Raw genomic sequence first — 19,479 nt, 5'->3', positions numbered from 1 at the left:
ATATTATTTTGGATGTTTTGTGGGTTATAAGTTCTCTTTTCAAAAAGCAGGATAACTTGTGCATGTTTTCTTCCCTGAGAGAAGACAAGTTATATTTATTTCCTGATGATAACAAGTTCTTTCAGGCTATTCATAGAAACTCAGTCATTTCTGAGAACTCACTCAATGCACCACAGAACTGCTTGAATGCAGAACTGTAAGCTTCTATCTAGACCCTTTCTCTATTGTCTTGGTTTCCTCGACAGGGGCCTGAGCACGGAGCGCCGACGATGCTAGGGCTACCATGGGCAGCGTCACACTGCGCTATTTCTGCTATGGCTGCCTCTTCACCTCTGTGACCTGGTCCGTCCTGCTCTTCCTCTACTTCAGCCTGGGCCAAGACGGCGGCCGGCCCACCTTCAGGTATGTGCCCATCCAGGGGCCCCAGGCCCACCGCTTCCAGCCCCGTTTCACCAGGAGCCCTGGAGGAGGGCCAGAACAAGGCATCACGGCAGTCCCTGCAGGAGGCAACAAACAGGCCAATCTCTCTCCGGAGATGGGTAAGTGAGCCCTCCTTCAGAGCACAAAACTTGAAATGACCCCCATTGGTCAAAGATGATTTCACTCTTATCTTTATACAGAACTTTATAGGAGTGGACATGAACATTTATGTTACCATAGCAGTTTATATAAAGGAGCTGGCCTGGAAGAAAATCTCAAAATGGATGTCAGTTAGTTAACGAAGCTCATGTGAACTGCATCGTAATCAACTCCTATGGACTGTAGGCCTGTTGCCTTCAGAGTGTCACATACACCCAGAATGATGAGCTCTTAAAGCTCCACAAGCTCAATCGTACCCATGAGATTCTGGAATGGCTTAGGACGTTTTGACAGTCTGTAGTCTTCATGGGTCCCAAAGGGAAGTTTGTAATGTTGGTTTGCTCCCATGTCAACCAAAAAAACATTTAACAGGCAGGCAGAGCGATGTGAAAACGATCAACTCCAAAGTGTCGCCTAGGCTATTCCACAATGCCTTTATGCATCAAAGCCCATTTATAATTGGACAGTGAGAAACATAGGAACAATCAAGCTAACCGTAACTCATTACAGATTATCATTAAGCAAGTTCGGTTGGCAAACTGTCTGAAAGCAGGTGCGACGACGAAACACAAATGGTGCATTGCAGCAATGAAAAAGCAATTTTGAAATGTTTTTGAATTGGAGTGAGGCCTTCAGCTGGCTGAGGGAGTTCATCAGCAAAGTAAACCTAAGCCATTACCACACACTCAGGATGTAGGCCCCTTGTGTTACCATGGCAATGTGGATGCATCAATAGAATCCTCACACTGACCAACTACCACAAGTACCCAATACAATACAATAGTACAAGTACTATTCTGAACGATTGAATCCACTTGCATCCTTTTTTCCCCCATCATCCCATCTTTTCCTTTTCAGGTATGATTTTTAATGAGGAAGACCAGGAGGTGCGAGACATGGGTTATCACAAGCACGCTTTCAACGTACTGATCAGCAATCGACTAGGCTACCACAGAGACCTCCCCGACACTAGGGACGACAAGTGAGTTGAGAGCGTGACAGCGTGTTTGTGTGCGTGTGTGTGCATGGCATATATATGGGTTTATTGACCCAGTCAGAGTGAACAGCTGACACTGACTCAGCACTTTGCAAGCCATCGCATGAAGGTCGACGGTAGCCAAAGGCTAAATGGGAAATCATGTCAATCTCTCTGCCTGGCTTGTAGCAATTACGAAATCAAAGGACAAGCCAAAGCATCTGTCTAGAAATGAATTGATTTAGCACTGGTCCGTGGCTAACAAGTAGGCCTGCAGGTTGGAGTAATCCCACATGTTATGTGTTATGATGAGTTGCTTGTAAATGTTTTAGGAGAGTTTGTAAATCCTGCTTACTCTGCAGACATGTTAGGATATGGCAGAGAGTGAGTAGTTAAGGCATAGTAGTTTACAGCAAAGGGTAAAAACTGTTAACATGTCCAAGGGGCAAGGCTTTCACAACTTTCACAAGTTTGAGGAAAGTTCTGTAGGTGTGACAGTCATGAGCCAAATGTTGCATTACAAGCTGCACAGTGAAAGAGCATGAGTGTAGGGTGCTACGAAAGTAAGGTCAAAACTTTGGTTTCTTTGTTATTAAAAGTCACAGACTGAATCATTAGATTGTTCTCTACATCATTAGATTTTTCTTGTCATTTTAATCTCCAGATCCTTGGCTATATTGGCGATCAATCTACGTTGAGAGGGGCCGTTTCTATGGCGATTTAAAGTGAAGGACTCAAATACACAATGAAAACATGAACAGATTGTCTTCGCAGAGGGTGGATATTGATATTCAGTCTGTTAGCTTTGTAAATAAAATAAATATTTAGTCCCTGTTTTGTATTCTGCGGATTTCATTTAGAAAAAGCCTGTGTTTTCATTCACAAACCTGCAGCCACTAGCTAAGTTAACTTGTCAGTTGACGTTCGAAGTTAGCACTGTTCTGCCACGGAGCAGCACCACAGAGTTCTATTGAGCAGTGACCACTTGTTAATCATGTCCGTGATGACATTCCATTCACTATAAACATGCTAAATTCTCAGAGTAAGTCATCTACCTTCTGAACCATAAATGATAGAGACATTGGGGTTGGACTGTTGTTTTTTTGACGCAATTCTCTATTGAATGGACATTGAATTAATTAATCATTTTATGAACACCCTAATGAGTGTTGTATGCATGTCATTATCAAAGATGATCTGATCCTAGTTCTGTTTGTCCCTGTAGAACTATTGCTGCTTGGTGTGCTAACATGCAATATGTGTTGATCGTGAATCCCCTCCCTCTCTCAGGTGCCGAGACATGATCTATCCTCTGTCCCTCCCCGCGGCCAGCGTAGTGATCTGCTTCTTCAACGAGGCGTTCTCCGCCCTCCTGCGCACCGTGCACAGTGTCCTGGATCGCACGCCGGCCTACCTGCTGCATGAGATTATACTGGTGGATGACAGCAGTGAACTAGGCAAGCTGCTCATTCCAGTTGTGTATCTCTATTTAGGACGTGAACTCTATTGGTTTGTTCAGGCTCGCCGGAGCGACGCAGACCATAACAACGGCCAGTAAATGATTGGATGCTGTCATGGAATGTGTCGGTCTACAGTGTGTGTGCTTCAATAACCGACTTGGAGAACAAACGCAGGCTACGGTATTGTATTGACATATTGAAAAAGAGTGTTGTCTGTATCAACTGAAAAGTTTGTCAAGGGTCTTATGAGTAGGCTTAGATAGCCTTGTAAAATAGAGCTTGGATCTCAATGGGATCTACATGTATAAATAAAGATAACAGCTCCATCTGAAAGCATCTCTCCTGTCCCTCCACCACAGTTGACCTGAAGGAAGATCTAGACAGCTATGTCCAACAGCACAACCTCCAGGGCAAGGTCAAGGTGGTCCGTAACGAGAAGAGAGAGGGACTGATCCGAGGGAGGGTGATAGGGGCTTCTCATGCCACAGGTGAGCCCCCCCAAACCATAACTCTTCACATAATGGGTAACACTTTATATTTAATAAAACATTTATAAACAGTGTTTTATGAATTGACTTACCATTTTTTTATAATTTATTCTACATTTTGTAAATGTCAATAAGCAATTTCTAAACAGTAATTTACACATGTATAAACACTATTTTAATTAAGCTGCCTTTTTTGTCAACATGCTAGGTTAGCTGATGCTAAAGCAGCCCATTGGATTCAATGAAAATGTGATGCCTAGTGTTGAGGTGAGTTGCTGCCGGAGGTGTTGTGGAATCCAATGGGCTGCTTTAGCATTAGCAAAAATAAAAAGAATGCTAGCCTTCTGACGAAAAAGGCAGTTTAATTAAAATAATGTTTATAAATGCTTAAATGACTATTTAGAGATTGCTTATTGACGTTTACAAATGTAGGAACAATGATTAATACATGGTAAGTAAACTCTTTACAAACTGTTTAATGGTTTATTAAGGGACCTTAATATAAAAAGTATTACCCACTGATGTAACAATATTCACACTGAGACAGGGATCCCATTTCTGACACCATGTAACAATATTCACACAGACAGGGATCCCATTTTGACACCATGTAACAATATTCACACAGACAGGGATCCCATTTCTGACACCATGTAACAAAATATTAACACTGATACATGGTGTCAGAAATGGGATCCCTGTCTCAGTGTGAATATTGTTACATGGTGTCAAAATGGGATCCCTGTATCAGTGTGAATATTGTTACATGGTATCAGAAATGGGATCCCTGTATCAGTGTGAATATTGTTACATGGTATCAGAAATGGGATCCCTGTATCAGTGTGAATATTGTTACATGGTATCAAAATGGGATCCCTGTATCAGTGTGAATATTGTTACATGGTATCAGAAATGGGATCCCTGTAACAATATTCAATCTGAGACAGGGATCCCATTTCTGACACCATGTAGCAATATGCACACTGAGACATGGATGCAGCTTAAACAACTTTAACTTTAAGAAGTTTACTGTAAGTCTTCTGTCAAGTTCAATACAGATGTAATAGTGTTGTATTATAATCAGCAGCAGTATGATATAGGGGACCATGCTACAGATTAACCAAACTGTAGTGTTGTACCCTTATCCCCAAGAAACCCTGATCTGAGAACTCTCCCCATTGTTCTCTGTCCTCTCTCCTGATTGGTGTTTCCTCTCTGAAGGGGAGGTGCTGGTGTTCCTGGATAGCCACTGCGAGGTGAACGAGGCGTGGCTGCAGCCCCTGCTGGCTCTCATCCAGCGGGACCGCAAAACAGTGGTGTGTCCCATCATCGACATCATTAGCGCCGACACCCTGGCCTACAGCCCCTCGCCCATCGTCCGTGGGGGCTTCAACTGGGGGCTGCACTTCAAGTGGGACCCCGTGCCCGCCTCAGAACTCAACAGTCCCGAAGGAGCAGTGGGCACAATCAGGTAACCAACCCCCTGGCGGGTAACCATAGAGGCAACCAACCAGACCTGGGTTCAAATACATACAGTGCCTTGCAAAAGTATTCAGACCCCTTGGATTTCTTCACATTTTGTTACATTTTTTAAATTTTTAGTAATTTAGCAGACGCTCTTATCCAGAGCGACTTACAGGAGCAATTAGGGTTAAGTACCTTGCTCAAGAGCACATCGACAGATTTTCACCTAGTCGGCTCGGGGATTCGAACCAGCGACCTTTCGATTACTGGCCCAACGCTCTTAACCACTAAGCTACCTGCCGCAAATTGGGATTAAAATTAATAGTCATTTTTTGGTCAACAATCTACACAAAATACTTTAATGTCAAAGTGAAGATTTTTTTAAAATTTAGTTGTTGCATAAGTATTCAGCTCCCTGAGTCAATACATGTTAGAAACACCTTTGGCATCGATTACTGTGAGTCTTCTTGGGGAAGTCTATAAGAGCTTTGCACACCTGGATTGTGCAATATTTGCCCATTATTCTTTTCAAAGGTCTGTCAAGATGTTGGGGATTAATTTTCAAGATTTGCCATAGATTTTCAAGGAGATTTAAGTCAAAACTGTAACTTGTCTACTCAGGAACATTCACTGTCTTCTTGGTAAGCAACTCCAGTGTAGATTTGGCCTTGTGTTGTAGGTTATTGATTTTATTTTTTGATTTTATTAGGATTTATTTTAGCCCAGGGGCTAGTCTTCCAAGAGTCCTTAAGAAATGTAAAAAGCAGAAATGAGAAAAAATTCCTGTTACCTATACATATTAGTTATTTTGTACTATTTGCAGTCTATTTAACACTTGCAACCCTTGCATTACTCCAGGCCACAGAGTAGTAGTTAATTTGACGATGGATGAGAGATTTGTTTTAAAATTAGCTCTGGAATATACACTGAGTATTCAAAACATTAAGAACCCCTGCTATTTCCATGACAGACTGACCAGGTGAATGCTATGATCCCTTATTGATGTCACTTGATAAATCCACTTCAATCAGTGTAGATGAAGGGGAGTAGACAGGTTAAAGAAGGATTATTAAGCCTTGAGACAATTGAGACATTTTACATTTACATTTTAGTCATTTAGCAGACGCTCTTATCCAGAGCGACTTACAGTTAGTGAATACATGTTTTATTTTATTTTTATACTGGCCCCCCGTGGGAATCGAACCCACAACCCTGGCGTTGCAAACGCCATGCTCTATCAACTGAGCTACATCCCTGCCGGCCATTCCCTCCCCTATCCTGGACGACGCTGGGCCAAGTGCGCGCCCATGAGTCTCCCGGTCGCGGCCGGCTGCGACAGAGCCTGGATTCGAACCAGGATCTCTAGTGGCACAGTTAGCACTGCGATGCAGTGCCTTAGACCACTGCGCCACTCAGGAGACATGGATTGTGTATGTGTGTCATTCAGAGGGTGAATGGGCAAGACAAAAGATTTAAGTGCCTTTGAACGGGGTATGATAGTAGGTGCCAGGCGCACCAGTTTGTATCAAGAACTGCAACTCTGCTGGGTTTTCACGCTCAACAGTTTCCTGTGTGTATCAAGCATGATACATCACCAAAAAGTAGGGGTGTAACGATTCGTTTTAACAACGATTCGATTTGTATCACGATTCGTGGTTGTCGATACGATTCAAGGACGATATTGGTTCATTTAGAACGATACGATCCGAAACGATTCAGTGACTTGAAATCGATTCAGTAACCTTTTAGCCAAAAATTCAACCAGTGTGACTGAAATAAATACCTGGATACTGGACAGTGCAGGTGAAGTTTCCTAGATTCCTGTTTCTTGTAATGGAATCAGGTATCAATTAATTATGAATATAAATAAACAAGTAAACAACAATGAATGGCAAATGCATTCACATTTTATTTGAATAAAGTGCAAACAACACTTTAGGTTGAATTAACAGGAAGTTAAAATTGTCTGATCTCATTTTCAATATTCAATACATTTTCAATAAAAGTACAGTAAGTGCAACCAACATTTCAACAGTAGGTTTACCTGCTACTTCTGCTTTTGTTTTTCAACATAAAAATATTACAATATTAATATCAAAAATAAAGTGCAACCAACATCTCTTCAGGTTGAATTAACAGTAGGTTTACCTGCTACTTCTGCTTTTGTTTTTCAACATAAAAATATTACAATATTAATATCAAAAATAAAGTGCAACCAACATCTCTTCAGGTTGAATAAAGAGTAGGTTTACCTGCTCCTTTGCTTTTGTTTTTCAACATGAAAATATTCAATATTAATATCAAAAATAAAGTGCAACCAACATCTCTTCAGGTTGAATTAACAGTAGGTTTACCTGCTACTTCTGCTTTTGTTTTTCAACATTACAATACAAATACAGTATTAATATCAAAAATAAAGTGCAACCAACATTTCTTCAGGTTGAATGAGCAGTGGATGAACCTGCTACTACTCTCATTTTAATAAACAAACAATATTCAACAAAATATCAAGTGTAACCTACTAGGCTACTCTTCAATGACTACAGATTTTTTTTCAAAAATATCAACTGATCAACATGATCTGGCCGCAGAACACTTCTCTGTGCGTTCACTATGTCGCCAGCAGTACTAAAAATTGTTCTGCTGGCACACTGGTGCCTGGAATGCACAGGTACCGTTTAGCAAGGGTGGAAAGTACAGGTAGCTCTTTCTCCTGAGATCTCCACCACTTCATGGCATTTTCAGTCAAAGGCAACGCATCTTTTGCTCGGTACCTTAACACCTCTGCTCTGGCTGTCTTGCTTGTGGATTTTCTTTCTCTTTGGGTGAAGGAATCGCCAAACAGCGCATCTAAGGCTTTCTTCTTACAAGGAGGTGACTCATTTGGAGCTACAATATAAGAAATATATTTCAAAATATAGTCATGTTTCTCATTAATACAAAACAACAACAATCTTTTATTGGTATCACATGAAACACACCTGTGGTCTCTTCATTGAATCCTGACAGCTTTGTGCTTGAGCTTCCCCGTCTTCCTCCTGATTTCCCATTGCTTGCATCTATTGATGTAAGAATGTGTGAACTGTTCAAATTTCTGCTCTGTAATACTGCACACATAAATTTAGAGGAAGATAAAGAACAGATGAGATTTGAGAGAGGACAAATGAAAGGGGAGAAGAGAAAAGAGCAGAGGAAAGAGGAGAGAAGAGTTACCTGGTGGGACACTTCTGCCTCAAAACCAGTTTTGTGTAGACCTGTTCTCTGTCCTCTTTTTCCAGGTAGGGCAGTTCTTTAAATCGCGGGTCCAACGCTGATGCTGTTTAAAGAACAAGAATATTGCATTCATTGCATTATTAAATTAAGTTGACCTGAAATTGCAAGTGATGACCACCTCCTCATACACAAAATAATCAGAAGATTAAACTTTAGTATGTTTAAAAGAAATGTGGCACAGTGATGATGTAAAGCCACCATGAACTAAGAATTGTATTGCAGATATCTTGTTTACTTTTCCATATGAAAAAACAACTCAAATTCAAACTTGAAAACGCAAAGGTGTGGCATTTTACAAATTAATACAGTCTAATAACCTAAAATATTAACCAAGTTGATTTTAATTAAGACTCCAAATTAATTACCTATGTTGAGATCATCTTGGGTGCCTCTGTAGCGTGTGGAGAGGTCACTGGCCATCACCCTCTTAATCTCTGCAACCAGGGTTGAGTCGTCTTCGCATGGCTGTAGGTGTTTCAGCAGTTTTGCTTGAAGAGGAGCAATTACAGAGAGAGTTGGCTGGTCTTCTTCACACATCACAGTGGTTGCCATTTTGACAGGACCCATCAACTGAACAATGTCATCCATGTTGGCAATATCACTCTCACTCAGCGTGCCTACATCTGTGACCCCCTTTCGTAGATCCTTGGACATCAGAGTTGCCATTATAGCTGACTGTTGTTCCAAAAAACGTTCAAGCATTTCGAATGAACTGTTCCATCTGGTGATTATGTCTTGGATCAGTTTATGTTTTGGTAAATCCATCAGAGTTTGTTTTTCCTGTAGGGCGTGACATGCAATCGGGCTGCGGTGAAAATATCCAACAATTTTTCGCACTTTCCCCAACAACCTGGAAGCACGGTCCACCCCCAAACCCTTCTGCGAGGCAAGGTTGAGTGTATGTGCGAAGCAGGTAATGTGTGGACTGAACTGGGCTTCTGCACCGGCCACAATCATATTCCTGGCGTTATCTGTGACGATGGCAGGATTCTTGTCGTAGATTTTCCACTCCATGCAGGCTTCACGCAGTAACGCGCCAATATTTTTACCAGTATGGGCTTCATTTAAAACTCTGGTTAGCAGAACAAAGGTCTTCATTTTCCACTCGGATCAATGTGATGAGAGGTAATTGTCACATACCCTTGATTTGAGCATGACGTCCAGCCATCTGTCGTTATCGCTACTCGTTCAGCTTGAGAAAGCGACAGCTTCACATCATTCTTAGTACTTTCGTACAATGCAGGAATAACCTTTTCTGAGAAGTGTGGTCGGCTTGGTATTGTGTACCTTGGCTCCAATGTTTGAATCATTTCACGGAATCCCGGCTTTTCAACCACACTGTAGGGTCGCATGTCTTTGCAGATAAACTTGGCAATTGTTGCCGTGATGTTTTTCGCCCGAGCTGAGTTTTGGCCTAGTCTCTGACTAAACATGCAGGCGAGACCTGAGGCTTCTCCAGAGTTTACTTTACCTTTCGCTGCTGTAGCAGCGGGAACGCTGCAAGAGGTGCCTGGACGGTCGGTGTTGTGTGAAATCCCATGGCGCCTTAGTAGGTGGTTGGAGAGATTTGTCGTGTTGCCGTTGTACTTTACTTGACCTTTACATATCCTACAAACAGCGAGCGACTTATTTAGAACATCTCCGTCTTTGCAAAAGCCAAAGTGTTTCCACACACTGGACCGCAATGGTGGCTTGATAATTTCTCGCTCGTCCGCCATGCTATGTTTTGTTGTCTTTGCGCCTTTGCGTGACGTCACGGATAGGCAGACTGAATCGAGTAATGTTTAAAGCCTTTATCATTAAAAGTGCTAAGAAAAAAACATCCATATAAAGTCTGACGTGCTTAAATCCAATGGGTTATTTCCTAGTATCGATACAATCGATTTATTACATTTTAAAACGATGTTAGATTGATATATATTGTCCAAAAGGCCAACTCGCCGAGCACAGATCGATGTAGTTGGATCATAGGAATATAAATCGATACATCGATGTAGTAGATGGATCGTTACACCCCTACCAAAAAGACATCCAGACAACTTGACACAACTGTGGGAAGCATTGGAGTCAACATGGGCCAGCATCCCTGTGGAACACTAAAGACACCTTGTAGAGTCCATGCCCCGACGAATTGAGGCTGTTCTGAGGGCAAAAGGGGGAGTGCAACTCAATATTAGGAAAGTGTTCCTAATGTTTGGTATACTCAGTGTATTTTGCAATTCTTCTGAGCATACAGGAGGGGCCGATGATTTTGTTGCAGAGCTATGAAATGTGTGATGACCAACAGAGACTGTCTAGCAGCACACCTAACAGCCTCTGAAACCTCTTCTATGGGTGTCCCGCCAACTGTCAGCTGTAAGGACGGTAGTTTCTTACTTCTCCTCAGTTCATCTTAGTCATTGTGATCTAGCTAGAACCTCGTCACTTCCTGTTGAACGCAGAATGAGGGAGAGCTCGGTTTGTTGTTTTGAAAGTGTATTGGAAAGTTTCTTAGTAGCTAGCTAACTTTTGAGTTTGGATCCCACGACGCAGTTGGCATCAGTTGCTGGGACTGCCACCCTCTGTCCAATGGTCCTGCCGACCTAGGGCGGGTCTGAGGAGCTATTTGGCGTAGCAGCTAGCCTAGCTGCGAGCTAGCTGCCTATCAAGCTAGCTGTGTTTTCTTGAGGGCTTAAACGCAGCCCGCGATGCGGTTAGCCATTGTGGCTGGGACCACGGATTGTCCCGGGTTTGTGGCTGTCTAGATCCCTGCTGTTTGTTGTTTTCAATCTTCCCTGTGACCTGCCCTGTCTGGAACTGCGAGGAGTAACAGCGTGACCTACGTTGCTAGCTACCATGACAAAGACCAAAGCCGGCGGGAGTACCGTTGAGGACAGTGGTGTCTCTCAATCACAGGTGAAGGATCTTTTAAACGAACAAAAATAGTTCTACAAGCAGTTGTTACAACAACAAGAAAATAGCTTCAAGTGTTTTCTCCACATGAGATCTGGATGGAGTCTGAGGACAAAGTGAGGGAAATGATCTCTGAGAAATTGAAGATGGACCACAGGAAGATTGAGGTGGAGTGCGCCCACAGGACTGGAAAACCCACCACCGGCCCAGGTGACAGGCCCAGGCCGATAGTGGTCAAGTTCCTGAGATTCAAGGACAAGGTAGCTGTTCTGGAAAGAGCCAATAACTTGAGTGGAATGTGTATCTTCCTCAACGAGGACTATCCTGAAGCTGTATGCCAAAGAGGAAATAACTTATCCCAGCCATGAAAGCTGCCAGAGCGCGTGGGTACATTGCTTACATCCACTATGAAAGGCTCATTGTGTACCCTCCCTCACAAAAGCCTGGAAGGGATGAGCGAGCCAAGCCTATGGGTTCGTATCTTCAACCCTGCAGCACACACACACACACACACACACACTTACACACACCAATTGATTTTTTTCTCTTGCTTTGTTTGCTGTTTTCCATATTATGTCTCTGATAAGCTAACCAGGTAAGGGCTGAAAATAGCCAATATTAATATATGTAGCCTTAGAAATAAGGTTCATGAAATCAATAACTTGCTAACATCAGATAACATTAATATATTAGCCATTTCTGAGACTCACTTAGATAATTCATTTGATGATACAGCAGTAGCAATACAAGGATATAACATCTATAGATGAGACAGAAATGCTTATGGGGGTGGTGTTGCTGTATATATTCAGAGCCATATCCCTGTAATGCTTAGATAAGATTTTATGTCAAGTGTTATTGAAGTGTTGTGGTTGCAGGTTCACCTGGCACATCTAAAGCCTTTTCTTTTGGGGTGTTGCTATAGGCCACCAAGTGCTAACAGTCAGCATCTAAATAATGTGTGAAATGCTTGATAGTGTATGTCATGTAAACAGAGAGGTCTACTTTCTTGGGGACCTGAATATTGACTGGTTTTCATCAAGCTGTCTGCTCAAGAGCAAGCCTCTCACTGTAACCAGTGCCTGTAAACTGGTTCAGGGTATTAATCAACCTACCAGGGTGTTTACAAACACTACAGGAACAAGATCATCCACATGTATCGATCACATTTTTACTAATACTGTAGAACTTTGTTCTAAAGCTGTATCCGTACCCATTGGATGCCGTGATCACAATATAGTGGCTATATCCAGGAAAGCCAAAGTTCCAAAAGCTGGGCCTAAAATAGTGGATATGAGATCATACAAAATATTTTGCTGTGACTCTTATGTGGATGATGTAAAAAAAATATTTGTTGGTCTGATGTGATTAATAAGGAGCACTGCACTTGAATAAGGAGACGCTGCACTTGATGAATTTATGAAATTGCTTCTTCCAATTACTGATAAACATGCACCTTTTAAGAAACTGACTGTTAGAACTGTTAAGGCTCCATGGATTGATGAGGAATTGAAAAACTGTATGGTTGAAAGAGATGGGGCAAAAGGAGTGGCTAATAAATCTGACTTACTGCAAATTGAGAAATTATGTGACTAAACTCAACAAAAAGAAGAAGAAACTGTATTATGAAGCCAAGATCAATGATATAAAGAATGATGGAAAAAAGACTTTGGAGTACTTTAAATGAAATTATGGGCAGAAAAACAAATTCATCAGAAAACCATTTGATGTTGCCAATTATTTTAATGATTACTTAATTGGCAAAGTGGGCAAACTTAGGCAGGAAATGCCAACAACGAGCATTCTGCAGCGATACGCCATCCTATCTGGTTTGCGCTTAGTGGGACTATAATTAGTTTTTCGTCAGGACAATGACCCAAAACACACCTCCAGGCTGTGTAAGGGCTATTTGACCAAGAAGGAGAGTGATGGAGTGCTGCATAAGATGACCTGGCCTCCACAATCACCCGACCTCAACCCAATTGAGATGGTTTGGGATGAGTTGGACCGCAGAGTGAAGGAAAAGCAGCCAACAAGTGCTCAGCATATGTGGGAAGACTGTTGGAAAAGCATTCCAGGTGACTACCTCATGAAGCTGGTTGAGAGAATGCCAAGAATGTGCAAAGCTGTCATCAAGGCAAAGGGTGGCTTTGAAGAATCTAAAATCTATTTTCATTTGTTTAACACTTTTTTGGTTACTACATGATTCCATATGTGTTATTTCATAGTTTTGATGTCTTCACTATTTTCTACAATGTAGAAAATAGTAAAAATAAAGAAAAACCCTTGAATGAGTAGGTGTGTCCAAACTTTTGACTGGTACTGTACATAGGCTGTGCATGAGTTTCATGTTCGGGGAAGCATTACTTGCATAATCGCATTTGCCGTCACTTTCGAAAACAGTGTTTTCCCGCTAATTGATTGCATTTTGGAACATTCGCACTCATAGCCTACTGCCGTGTGCGCATTGCTGCGCTCATAATGTGAAAAATAAACTATTAGGCTATCAACATTTTAAGCTAAATGATCAGCCTCATTGCTTTTAAAAGGTTTTTTGATGCGAGTGGTTGTATTAATTTGGGCTCTATCGCATCCCACAACTGTCCAAGAGTATGTTTGGACAAGAGGAACACCTATGTGGGAATGCTATTCATTGACTACAGCTCAGCGTTCAACACCATAGTGCCCTCAAAGCTCATCACTTAGCTAAGGATCCTGGGACTAAACACCTCCCTCTGCAACTGGATCCTGTACTTCCTGACGGGCCGCCCCCAGGTGGTAAGGGTAGGTAACAACACATCTGCCACGCTGATCCTCAACACGGGGGGCCCTCAGGGGTGCGTGCTCAGTCCCCTCCTGTACTCCCTGTTCACCCATGACTGCATGGCCAGGCACGACTCCAACACAATCATTACGTTTGCAGACGACACAACAGTGGTAGGCCTGATCACCGACAACGATGAGACAGCCTATAGGGAGGAGGTCAGAGACCTGGCCGTGTGGTGCCAGGATAACAACCTCTCCCTCAACGTGACCAAGACAAAGGAGATGATTGTGGACTACAGGGAAAAAAAAGAGGACTGAGCACGCCCCCATTCTCATCGACGGGGCTGTAGTGGAACAGATTGAGAGCTTCAAGTTCCTTGGTGTCCACATCACCAACAAACTATCATGGTCCAAACACACCAAGACAGTCGTGAAGAGGGCACGACAAAGCCTATTCCCCCTCAGGAGACTGAAAAGACTTGGCATGGGTCCTCAGATCCTCAAAAAGTTCTACAGCTGCACCATCGAGAGCATCCTGACTGGTTGCATCACCGCCTGGTATGGCAACTGCTTGGCCTACGACCGCAAGGCACTACAGAGGGTAGTGCGTACGGCCCAGTACATCACTGGGGCCAAGCTTCCTGCCATCCAGGACCTCTATACCAGGCAGTGTCAGAGGAAGGCCCTCAAAATTGTCAAAGACTCCAGCCACCCTAGTCATAGACTGTTCTCTCTGCTACCGCACGGCAAGCGGTACCGGAGCGCCAAGTCTAGGTCCAAAAGGCTTCTCAACACCCCATATTTTTACGCTGCTGCTACTCTGTTAATTATTTATGCATAGTCACTTTAACTCTACCCACATGTACGTATTACCTCAACTACCTCAACTAGCCGGTGCCCCCGCACATTGACTCTGCACCGGTACCCCCCTGTATATAGCCTCCCTACTGTTATTTTATTTTACTTCTGCTCTTTTTTTCTCAACTTTTTTGTTGTTGTTTTATTTTACTTTTTTATTAAAAAATAAATGCATTGTTGGTTAAGGGCTGTAAGTAAGCATTTCACGATAATGTCTACACCTGTTGTATTCGGTGCATGTGGCAAATTAAATTTGATTTTGATTTATTGCACAGAAGGACAAGTTGACCAATAGAATAGGTTAACTTCTGTACTATGGGGGATAGTAGATTGACATAGGCCATTGCTTTTGCTGTTTGTTAGGCCTACTCATCTTGTTGGCTGATGAAAAGTAGGCTAAATGTGGACAGTTCTACCATCTTCAATATGCGCCTCGGAATTCGATGAGGGACGTGCACAGTTGCGTCCCCGACGTGTCTGTCTTCATTCACTTGTAGCCTACTTTTTAGCTGAAATGCCTGGGAAAAGGATCACGTGACGGGCATTGGCTACATCTGAGAGAGCCATGTGAGTGAGAGTTGATTCGGAGCACAGCAGCCGGGAGAAGGGAATCATAATTAGCCTATTATATTCAGCCCAAGGGCACAACGACCACTTTTAGGGGGCATTACGGCCACACAAGGGGGATGCCGCCAGGAAATTCGAGGCCTGGTGAGAATATTATCAAGTGCGGCAGGTAGCTTAGTGGTTAAGAGCGTTGTGCCAGTAACCGAAAGGTCGCTGGTTCTAATCCCCGAGCCGACTAGGTGAAAAATCTGTCGATGTGCCCTTGAGCAAGGCACTTAACCCTAATTGCTCCTGTAAGTAGCTCTGGATAAGAGCGTCTGCTAAATGACTAAAAATGTGCTTGTCAAATTGTGAATAAGAGACTGATGAAGTGTGTGCAGCTTGCAACGTTTTTCAAATCATTATTAGAGTCCTATCATGCAGCCTTAGAATGTATTAAAATTAAAACATATAGCCCAACGTTTACATCAAAACTAAAGTTACATGAATAACTCTAAATTAAGCACATAGGAGGACCTGTTTCTTTGTTAACCACTCAACACAGAATAGCCGCAGGTGCGCACTCCCTCAAATCATTTGGAGAAAATATCCTTCTATGTTCAATTGTATTCTTCATACTATAAAATAATAGAAAATAATGCCACGGAATTCTAAGCAAATCTTGTCTGCTAAATGAACTAGTGTAGCCCACAGCCATTTGGCATAGCCAGATCAGGGCCTAACATAAGGACAACTCAGAGTATGCTATTCTGTTCTTCTGAAATAGACTACATTTTCTTCATATCATGTTTCTTTAGACCTGTCTAAAATAAATAATGGATTTATTGTGATGGTGTAGGCTATATTACATGGATTTATTAGACTTTTTAAAATGTAGATGTTTCTATGGTCTGGATCAGTGGCTATGCGTGGAAGCCAGGAGATGCTAAACATGTTTATACTAATTAACGGTCAATTACCGTGAGACCGGCAGTTATTTGCTTGACAAATCACCAGCTTACCAAATTTCATGACCGCCACAGCCCTAGGTGTTATCAAATCCATAGTGACACAATTTCATCAACAGTATATCATGATCAGGAAGGTCAAAAGCAGCACTAAAATCAAGATGCAGCACACTCACCTTGGTCACGTGACCTGAGACATTGATCTGTTAAATCAACCAGAGCTGTTGCAGTCGATTGATCCTTACGGTATGCATGCTGGTAGACTGTGATAATTGTATTTTGTTCTATATACTCCCATATATGGTTACTGACAATTGGTTCCAAAATCATAATAAATGATAACAGTAGGTGAATTGGTCTACTGTTTGATACCATAAAAGGTAATTTTGTTGCATGCTTCCATTCATTAGGAAACTTTCCTTGGAGTAATCAGAGGTTAAAAATATGCCTAATTGGAGCTGCAATATAGGGTGCTGCTAGTCTAAATAGTTTGTTATCAATGAGATGGAGCCCAGGTGACTTGTCCTCAGCTAAGCACATTAATGCTTTGAGCACTTCATCAATTGATATCTGTGGTAATGTGAAACTGCAGGCTTTTGATGCCATGATTTGGTCAAGAGAATAAACAATGTTCCTTTCATTGACAGGATGACATATTCTGCCTCAGACTTATTTTCAAAATAATCTACAAAATGATTAGCAATGTCAATACGTTTCATTTTCATTTCCCCATTTTACTTCCACACCAGATGGATTAGATGTGCTGGATGTGCCCAGGAGGCCTTTTACAGTATTCCAGACTGATTTGGGATTGTTTTTGCAGTCAGTGAAAGCGTCTTTGTAAAAATATATTTTTTTCTGACGATTCAGTTACACGGCATAGTTCTGCAGTTTTCTATACACCATTATATCAGATTCAGTTTTTTAGTTAACAGCGTGAGTCTTTGGCTCATCTCGCTGAGTTAAAAACCTAGTAGCTCATTGTCTATCCATGGGGATGGGCTGGGCTTCGCTGGTTTTCTTTTTGATTGGGGCATGGAGATCAAGCATCCTTGTAAATAGTTATGTGAAACATTCTACTGCATGATCTACAGTGGGGGAAAAAAGTATTTAGTCAGCCACCAATTGTGCAAGTTCTCCCACTTAAAAAGATGACAGAGGCCTGTAATTTTCATCATAGGTACACGTCAACTATGACAGACAAAATGAGAAAAAAAAATCCAGAAGATCACATTGTAGGTTTTTTAATGAATTGATTTGCAAATTATGGTGGAAAATAAGTATTTGGTCAATAACAAAAGTTTCTCAATACTTTGTTATATACCCTTTGTTGGCAATGACACAGGTCAAACGTTTTCTGTAAGTCTTCACAAGGTTTTCACACACTGTTGCTGGTATTTTGGCCCATTCCTCCATGCAGATCTCCTCTAGAGCAGTGATGTTTTGGGGCTGTCGCTGGGCAACACGGACTTTCAACTCCCTCCATAGATTTTCTATGGGGTTGAGATCTGGAGACTGGCTAGGCCACTCCAGGACCTTGAAATGCTTCTTACGAAGCCACTCCTTCGTTGCCCGGGCGGTGTGTTTGGGATCATTGTCATGCTGAAAGACCCAGCCACGTTTCATCTTCAATGCCCTTGCTGATGGAAGGAGGTTTTCACTCAAAATCTCACGATACATGGCCCCATTCATTCTTTCCTTTACACGGATCAGTCGTCCTGGTCCCTTTGCAGAAAAACAGCCCCAAAGCATGATGTTTCCACCCCCATGCTTCACAGTAGGTATGGTGTTCTTTGGATGCAACTCAGCATTCTTTGTCCTCCAAACACGACGAGTTGAGTTTTTACCAAAAAGTTCTATTTTGGTTTCATCTGACCATATGACATTCTCCCAATCCTCTTCTGGATCATCCAAATGCACTCTAGCAAACTTCAGACGGGCCTGGACATGTACTGGCTTAAGCAGGGGGATTTTAGTCCCTGGCGGCGTAGTGTGTTACTGATGGTAGGCTTTGTTACTTTGGTCCCAGCTCTCTGCAGGTCATTCACTAGGTTCCCCCGTGTGGTTCTGGGATTTTTGCTCACCGTTCTTGTGATCATTTTGACCCCACGGGGTGAGATCTTGCGTGGAGCCCCAGATCGAGAGAGATTATCAGTGGTCTTGTATGTCTTCCATTTCCTAATAATTGCTCCCACAGTTGATTTCTTCAAACCAAGCTGCTTACCTATTGCAGATTCAGTCTTCCCAGCCTGGTGCAGGTCTACAATTTTGTTTCTGGTGTTCTTTGACAGCTCTTTGGTCTTGGCCATAGTGGAGTTTGGAGTGTGACTGTTTGAGGTTGTGGACAGGTGTCTTTTATACTGATAACAAGTTCAAACAGGTGCCATTAATACAGGTAACAAGTGGAGGACAGAGGAGCCACTTAAAGAAGAAGTTACAGGTCTGTGAGAGCCAGAAATCTTGCTTGTTTGTAGGTGACCAAATACTTATTTTCCACCATAATTTGCACAATTTTTTTTAATCATTTTGTCTGTCATAGTTGACGTGTACCTATGATGAAAATTACAGGCCTCTCTCATCTTTTTAAGTGGGAGAACTTGCACAATTGGTGGCTGACTAAATACTTTTTTTCCCCACTGTATGTTGTCTTCAAGGTCGACTAATTCCCAGGGCAAAGCATTTAAGTCATCCTGAAAATGTTCACAGTTAAATTTCTTATAGCTCCTATTTACCACAACTTTGGGCGGCTTTTTGGGAACCTTTGTTTTCTTAGTTATGATCGGTACAGATTTATAGCCTTTGTACATTTTTCTGTATTACTGCAAAATATCAAATCAATAGATGTTTCTGTTTGGTTGCCAAACCTGTTTGTATAGATTGTTGACAAAAATGACAAATCCATTTTAATCCCTATTTGTAACAATAAAATGTGAATAGATCCAAGGGGTCTGAACAATTTTGCAAGGCACTGTATGTTCAAAAATCTCAAATACTAAATTGAGCTGTGGAAAGGAATAAACCCAAACGTGCAGAAAAACCAGTACAGCCTATTTGTAGTAAATTTTTTATGATGTTTTTTTAGGCTGGCCTGCCCTATGCTATTATGTCCTGGAAATGTCTCCTTAAAGGTCAATTCGATTGGCTTTTTTATTTTCCCCCATGGATTTGAATGGCCTCCAAGTGTGCATGAACCTGATACTGTATCAATA

At 42.1% G+C, this 19,479-nt stretch overlaps 1 protein-coding gene across 1 annotated transcript in view; it reads left to right on the top strand.

The window, feature by feature from the left end:
- The window catches only part of LOC121549881 (polypeptide N-acetylgalactosaminyltransferase 11), a 45,392-nt gene that overhangs the window by 9,350 nt on the left and 16,563 nt on the right, over nt 1-19,479 (top strand). The window contains exons 2-6 of the mRNA XM_041861839.2: nt 246-539; nt 1,438-1,561; nt 2,846-3,012; nt 3,375-3,503; nt 4,725-4,974. Coding sequence (XP_041717773.1) covers nt 284-539; nt 1,438-1,561; nt 2,846-3,012; nt 3,375-3,503; nt 4,725-4,974 — 926 coding nt within the window. The 5' untranslated portion in view covers nt 246-283. The remainder of the gene's footprint in view (nt 1-245; nt 540-1,437; nt 1,562-2,845; nt 3,013-3,374; nt 3,504-4,724; nt 4,975-19,479) is intronic.

Source organism: Coregonus clupeaformis, chromosome 34, assembly GCF_020615455.1.
Source record: "Coregonus clupeaformis isolate EN_2021a chromosome 34, ASM2061545v1, whole genome shotgun sequence".
In the NCBI taxonomy this organism is placed as follows: Eukaryota; Metazoa; Chordata; class Actinopteri; order Salmoniformes; family Salmonidae; genus Coregonus; species Coregonus clupeaformis.
The sequence above is the reverse complement of the archived record's forward strand: the minus strand, read 5'-3'. Positions and strand labels throughout refer to the sequence as shown.